This window comes from Helobdella robusta, assembly GCF_000326865.2.
Source record: "Helobdella robusta unplaced genomic scaffold HELROscaffold_17, whole genome shotgun sequence".
Taxonomy (NCBI): domain Eukaryota; kingdom Metazoa; phylum Annelida; class Clitellata; order Rhynchobdellida; family Glossiphoniidae; genus Helobdella; species Helobdella robusta.
In genome coordinates, this window is record NW_008703942.1 from 843,097 (window position 1) to 851,308 (window position 8,212).

At 31.1% G+C, this 8,212-nt stretch overlaps 1 protein-coding gene across 1 annotated transcript; it reads right to left on the reverse strand.

Annotated features, from left to right (window-relative positions):
* Positions 1 to 2,970: 2,970 nt before the first annotated feature.
* Positions 2,971 to 3,258, reverse strand: HELRODRAFT_152695 (hypothetical protein; the record flags this gene model as incomplete). The annotated part of the gene is made up of 1 exon (XM_009015907.1): positions 2,971 to 3,258. A coding segment is annotated over one exon (288 nt), but the record flags the coding sequence as incomplete, so codon positions are not given.
* Between the last annotated feature and the right edge of the window lie 4,954 nt (positions 3,259 to 8,212).

Sequence of the window (8,212 nt, forward strand, 5' to 3'; positions counted from 1 at the left end):
CAATGTTACCAGGAATTTTAAATTAGCAGCATTTTTCAATAAATTATGTACCTTATAAGGCTTGACGAATACAATTTTTATTTTCTTTTTTCTCCATTAATCATTAATATATAAAAAAGGTGGTTGATTTTCAGTAATTAGCTGGATCACGAATCTATAGAATAATGATATTAATTTTTTATTGTTTCACTAAACATTAGTTTTATTATATATTATGTTATATATTAAGTCAAAAATTTAAAGCAAAATTTTATTTGTACAACTTTTGTCTTTTTAATTCTTTCATTAAAGTGTTTCATTATGGCTTTTTTGTTTTTTAATTTGTTTTGTTCTTTGCAGTTTGAAAATATAATAAATTGTGTCAGTTCAGCTCAAATATATTTTTTTTTCTAAAGGCAGAAAAATGAAAATGAATTTCCATTAAGATACTTAGGACTGTATAATATGATGACATTTCATTGGATGACTAAAAAGATCTATAGAATATATAAGTATGGGTTTTCAGACACTGAAAAATGTTGGAACGTTCCCCATAGTGAACAAGCTCGTACAAATTATAAAAAGTTTTGAATTTTTTTCATTGTTTTTTAATCATTTTACAAAAACTTGGTCTACAATTTAATTTCCAGGATAAAAAAAATTTGGCTTTATGAAGCTAATGAAAAAAAGAAACTAAAAAATTACCAAATGTTGCCTGAAAAACAATCAGAGAGAAATAGTGGTAATCCTAAATTGTTGAATGTACTAATAGATTTCAGCCTTCCATTATTCCTAGCCAGTGTTTTTGTCAACTTTCTTAGCAATTTTGTGGGCTTTCTTGGACCAGTAAGAAGTCACTTTACATTTATATATAATAATTTGTTCAATATTTTACATGGTAGTCTACTTAAGGCCTGTTTTCCACGGCATTTATTTGTAAACGTTTTGATAAGTCTCTATCTGTGGTTTATACCATTTGTGCAAAGTGAATTAACACAATTTTTAGCATTTTTATTTCTTAAGCACAGTTTTTTTTATTTCACATCATTATTCTAAATAAGAGTTAATGTATACAAATTATTTTAAAAACATGTCAATCAGTGTCACAAGAAAATTATCAATTATTTTTCTTATTTTTATTCTAATTACAAAAAAAACAATATAATAAGTTTTTTCATGCCATAATAAGTGTTTTCATATAAACATCCAGACGAACTGAGACATGATCGGAAAACGACGGTCATTTCGCAGACTCATTCTCAGATTGTGTGACAATAGATTGCGAAAAGATTTGTTAAAGTTGTTAACATTTCAATTCCAAAAACTAATTAATCTATAGCATCAAAAAATAAGCTAATAAGGAAATGATCAACTCTAGAGGTGCATTCAGAATTAGATTTACAAACACGCAATTTAAAGCAAAAAGAACAAAGAGCATATACAATTACACTCTGTTTTCAAGTTTAGACAAGTACAGAAATACATATTTACATTTCTACAAGTTTGAAAATTATAAAATTTACTGCTATGAAGTAAATCAAACTTTCTAAGCAATTTCCCTACTGTTGAACTTGAATTTTTAATAGAAAAACAAAGTATTAATTTTGAGATGCATTGATTTTATTTAAATTAAAATTTGTGGTTTAATTATAATAGCTATTTATTTAGTTAATTCTTTTGATTACATGTCTTATACATGTTAAAATTAAATTTGAATATTGATTAATTGATAATGACCGTAATTTCTTATAACAGGCTGTTTTATTCAGATTCCTGCTTGAATATGTTCAAGATAATAAAATGGACAGCAAGTTATACGGTCTCGGTCTTGTTGGGTTGCTTTTTGTAACAAACATGATGAAAAGCCTATTGTTTACCGCCAGTATGCATTTGGCTTGTCTTTGGGGTTAGTGGATATATGACTTTGTGATAGGTAGACGCCTATTTCCTCAATTGCTACCTCAATAACGAATGAGGTAATAGGTGTCTATTATCTAATAATATCTAATATCTATTGGCCAAGTTAATATGAGCGATGTTTTTGTACTTTTTTATTTTCCTAGAACCATATTTATGGTTTTTTGTTCTATTATTCTAGTAATTTTGTCTGAAATCGGACCTTCGATGAGTGGAGCGTCAAAGTTAACATTCATGGGATTTGTTTCGTTTAACAAACGGCTGAAGTATTCTCTTCACTGTAGCTTGATCTCATCTTGTTCAAGAACCATCTCGTTTTTGTCGTTTTTGATACACGAGGCACCAACTATGTCTTTTTTCGTACGCTTTGCTTGTTTTGCTATACGATACAGAGATTTCATTTGTTCACCTTTGCTTTTAGTGAGGCACTCTCTGCACTGATCTGTCCGAGCCAGTGCGACTTGACGTCTTGCATAGTTGTTCTTCTCACGGAAAATTTTATGGTCATCAACAGACTTTGATTTTTGCCATTGATTGTATGCAACTTTCATTTCAGCTATTGCATTTTGTACTGTCATTCCACCATCAATTGTCCCGTTCATGCTGACGTTTTGTACCAGTTTTCCCACAAACTGTAGTTGCAGCGTTTATCAAAACGGTTTTGTATGTACTCCAATCTGTACTGGCTTGCGATTGGCGATCTAACTGTGTGGCGACAATCTGTTGAAATTTTTCTCGATAAATGTTACTTTTCAGCTTCCACGTTTTGATTCTCCGAGGCATTTTTTTAGACTTATGTTTTGACAGTTCGACAACCAGGTCTGCCACAAGGAGTATAACTTTGACATTTTTGAATAGCCTTCGGTGTTGTTGCTTGACAGCGAAGAAATCAATTTGCGTGGCTGATGGTCCACTTTTGTATGTTATGAGATGTTCCAACCTCTTTCTAAAATATGTATTCAGTAAACAAAACCCGTGACTTTCAGCAAACTCAAAAATGCGGTTGCCATCTTCATTCCGTTCTCCATAGCCAAAACCGCCATGTACGTTGTCAATACTATCTGTTTTCTCTCTAACGTGGCTATTGAGATTGCCTCCAATCAGGATTGTTTCAGATTTTGGTATTGTTGAGGTGGTGTCAGAAAATGCAGCCCAGAAGTCATTTTTCATCTCTTCTGATTCGCCTGTCTGTGGTGCGTATGCAGAAAAAATAATCATTGTTTGCTTTTCTATGCAAAGCTTGATCAACATGAGACGTGAATTAATCCTTTTAATATCCAGTACTTCTTGGGCTAGCGGTTCTCTGACAAAAATTCCAACACCATTTTTGGCCGTCTTTTGACCATTCCAGAATAGTTTATATTATAGTTTATAGCTCATAAAATTGTACTTTTGATTATTTGAGGAAATGAAGAACATTTCAGAAAAAGAGCCTAAGAGCGAATTAGATTAACATTTCGGTAAAACGGGATTTGTTTGATGCACATTATCGTGCTACACATGAATTTGAAATTATCACGAATCAGATTTGAACTATTTAAACTATTTAATTTGAAATTTACTAGACAATTGGACAGCTCATTGTCGGTTGTATAAAATTTATGGTGAAGATTGACAAACTTGAACTTCTAGCAGGATTGAAATTTATTTTTGAAATTCTACAAGCACTGCATCACACATTTTTTGCGCAAACAGTTTGGTTGAAGTTACCGCACAATTTTCCCAGTAATCTACTTCAGATGTTACACTATTACTGACTGAGCTAATTTTTTTTATGTTATTGTAGAATGGTATTACACTTATGTTTATTTTACATACTATATTTGATATTTTTTTTAATTTAATACCTACCATTATAATTATTTATACCAAACCACTTTAACATTTACCATTACAATTGTACCTACAAACTTTTATAGTTCATTATAATATTTATACATTATTTATCTTAATATTTTTATAAAATTATGGATTGGCTTAATTTGCTTTCGTGTACATTCATCGTGTATTAACTTCGTCATACGATGTAATTTAGTTCACACCAGGTTGGGCTGTGAATACCATAATTTGTATTTTCGTTACGTGCTTATTAACTGGTAACGTTGACTGTTTGGTACAGCTTGCAGGTTAAAAGCTGGAATACTTTTCTTCATGTATAAAAAGATTACCAAGGCCCAAGGTTTACAAGGCAGACGACCAGGAGAGGTAAAACTTTTCTAAGTTGACTAATCACAGTTTAAAAATTTATCAATTTCTAATGAATGAATTTATTGATTTCTAATAAAAATTCATCACTTTTTATTGGATTTTCTGACTATCAAACAGATTATAAACTTTTTTGCTAACGATGGTCAACGTTTTTATGATCTGTGTCTGTACTTTCCTAATTTTATAGTTGGGCCCTTTCTGGTAGTTTCTGCTCTTGGATTTTGTGGTTTGTATATGGGATTGTTTTGCTTGGCAGGAGCAGCAAGTTTGTTAGCATACTATTTCTATCAGGTACCTGTTTTTGATGTTTTTATTCACGTTATCATTTTTATGATGTATAAAAATTAAGTAACGAAAAATGTTAGTCTAAGTATTTTCATATTATTTCCATGACTTTGCATTTCCCTATTTCTACATTGAAGAAGTATTTTACGGGCAAGAGTTTCTTTAAAATCTTCATAGTGATTTTGAATTTTTCGTTTCATTTAAACTATCGAAAACTTTTTTGTTCTTTTGCTAAGAACTCCCACAGTTACTTTTTACAAAAATACAACTGTTCGTTGTTTCTACATTTTTTGAAATTATACATCCTTATTATTCTTTATTTTTAAACAAAGACTTTGTTATTGTAATAAATATAGAAAATTTTACTTCGGATATTTAAAGAAAAAATAAATTTATTAGTTACCATTTATGTCCATTAGCTCTGCTGTCCTCTTTCTTTTTTGTGCAACCTAAAATGTTCTTATTATTCAACTTATTAAAAAGTTAAAACTAAAAATAAAATATTTTAAAACTGAAATCAATAATTTAATCTAATAATTTAAATTTAATCAGCAGTCATGCGAAGAAAGACTAAACACTGCAGCACACGCATGTTCAAACACATTTAAGCCACAAACACATATATATTTATAACAAAACATAAGCTACGTTGTCTCTTTTGAATCTCCCAAAATTCATTCATGGTCCTAATACAGATACATACATTTATGCATTCATGTAACTTGTCAGTTAGTTAACAGTAGAATTTTACTTCCTCAGCTGATAGTTGCCAAGATGAACAATAAAATTAGGATGAAAGCATTGACAGCTACTGAAAATAGGGTAATGATTCACAAATTTATTTCTTTTATTTATTATTGGTTTATTATATATATATGTATATTGTATATATATATATAAGTATATATATATATACGTTTTCAAACGTATATATATGTATACGTTTTCAAAATTATAGAACGTTCCGTTGAGTTAGTTTTGAATAATCATATAAATAGAAATGGTATTTGGCCTTCGCATCAATCAGAAAGTTTAATTCGACCGAAAGCTCTATCAAATATATTCTTTCATTTTCATTCAGCAGTTAATGTACAAAAAGTAACTTTGTTGACATTCCTGGACATGAGTTCGGCGTTCGATACTGTGAATCATAAAATCCTGTTGGACAGACTGAAATATTGTTATAGTTTGAATAAGATTGCGTAAACGTGGTTCGAATCATTTCTTACTGGTCGGACTCAGCAGATTTCTTACTCAGATGGTCTCTCGGAACAAATGAAACTTACGTCAGGGGTGCCTCAAGGATCTGTTCTTGGACCGATTCTCTTTAATTTGTACGTTGCAGAGATATTGGCTGGTACATGGCAACGGTTGAACCTTCATCGATTAACATCAGTTTGACTGATATAAGTTTCAGTAAAACGGTCATCAATTTGGGAATTGAGATGGACTCCCGTATGACAATGGGTCCACAAGTCAGTCTATTGGTTAAAAATATATGTTCCAACTACTTCAGTTACGTCAAGTCACAAAATCGGTAGATAGAGATACAATGACTTTATTAGTACATGTTTTCGTCAACTCTAGATTGGATTGTTGTAACAGTCTTCTAAATGGTATAACTGATAAACTGTTGTCTAAACTTCAGATGCTTCAGAATCAGGCTGCTAGAATGATATACCGCAAATTAAAATTTGATTATGCATCACCAATTCTAAAGGAGTTGAATTGGCTTCGTCTTAAACAAAGAATCATGTTCAAGTTGGGTGTAATGGTATTTAAAAGTTTGAATGGTCTGGCTTCGAAATATTTAGAAGAAAAATGTATTAGAGTTTCATCTATGTCATCATATGGGCGCCTAAGGTCTGCTGATTCAAACACGCTGTATGTTAGAGATCGGAATCTGAAAACAGCAGATAAAAATTTTGCAGTTGCTGGGCCTATTTTTTGGAACAGCCTATCTATTGAATTACGTATATCTGGGTTATCATTAGCTGGGTTTAGAAAACGTCTAAAGACATACCTATTTGGTAACTCCTAGTGATCTCCACCGATGATGGCTTCGCTTTCAACATGCTTTATACGAGGAGAGCGCTGGTGGGAAGCAATTATAATTGGCGCTATATAAATACAATATTTTATTTGATAATATATATATATATAATTTATGAAATCTACAGAATTTCTAGCGTTGGATTGTTTTTGATTACTTTTCTCAATATTTCGAACCAAATTCTTGTCGTCATTATTTATTTTATTAACGTTAGAATAATATACAGTTTTCTAATTCATACTCGAGTGTATAGGACCTATTTCGATTTTTCAATCATCTTCAGCACTTGTTGCAGTTTATCTAGAGAATTTGTATAACCCAGTGCTTGTTGCAGTTTATATAGGGAGTTTGTATAAGCCCTTTCATTACATCAGCAACTGACGTCATCGGACATCAAAAGTGCCAATGCAAACTTTGCCGATATGGTAGCAAAGGATTGTGGTCATATTATAAAAATCAAGAAGTGGCGGTTCGGCAACAGCGGTGACGGCAACAATGCCAAATGATCTTGCGCCATTATTTTTCCGTGAGAAGAATGACGGCGTCATGAAATTGTTTTGGGACAGTTAATTCTCTGGACGTTTTTTAATTAAAAAAACATCTAACGTTTTCTCTCAATTAGTATAAAGGACAATTGTTTTGTAATATATTTTAGCGTTGTTTTTTTTTCAATTGAGAAATATTAGTATCTGGCGATTCGTAAATATATTTTTTGCGGATTTTGCAGATTCTAGCAATTTTCCCCCTTTTATTCCTGTTTCCTAGACCATAGCTTTCAATATCATTTTCGGTCAAACAATCATTTTTACAAATTTTAACATTTCAATCTTCGACATTTTATTTTGAGTAAAATAAATAGTGCTCCTGCATGCCACGCAGTAAACGCAGGTTCAGCATATTTACTGTTCAGCGTTCGTTTTTTATTATAAGCTCATTTCTATATAAAATTGTTTAGGTTCATCTCAGTACAGAAGTATTCACATTAATAAAGACAATAAAATATTACGCTTGGGAAACAAGCTTTTTTAAAAGAATAATAGGTTTGTTTATTTATTTATAACTTCTTAAAACAAACATTTATACTTTCTTAATAAAAGAACAGTTTATTCACATTTACTTCAGAAGAACGTAATATGAGTGCAATTTAATCAGTATTGTAATTTTCGACATTTGACTTATCTTTTTTGACCTTCGTAACGTTATACAACAAGGAAAAGTCGATGGCGGATCAATGATTTTTTGGTGAAACGGGGGAATACTTAGAAAAGATGGATAAGGTTGGGAGGCTATAACGATATTTAATTTGTTTTAAGGAGGATTATAATATATAGTTGATGATAGCAGAAGGAATCATACAAATTCAGTCTCGAAAATTTTCTCATTCAAAATGTCTAAGAAAGAATCACATGCAAAAATCTATGAAACAACCTCTGATGTAAAAAAACTGCTAGAATGAAGTTTTATGCAGGCTGTCTTCTCACAGTTGGAGGTTTTTACGGGAGTTGGAGTTGTAATTTCTTGTGTGATCGAGAGAAGATATTTTTTATCCAACTCCGGAAAGTGTTACAAATATGAAAGTATTATTTATTTACATTTAAAAGAATAGTTTTTCAGGCTCGTAATCTTCATAAGGTGTATAATGGTTTGCAGTCATCTATTATAGTGATAAATGTTACTAAACGTGTCATGCGACTATCTTGTTATACTGAGTGATACGCAGTTTCAACTGCAAAGCAAGAAAACTGAGACTGAATTAATTGTTTTTTTACT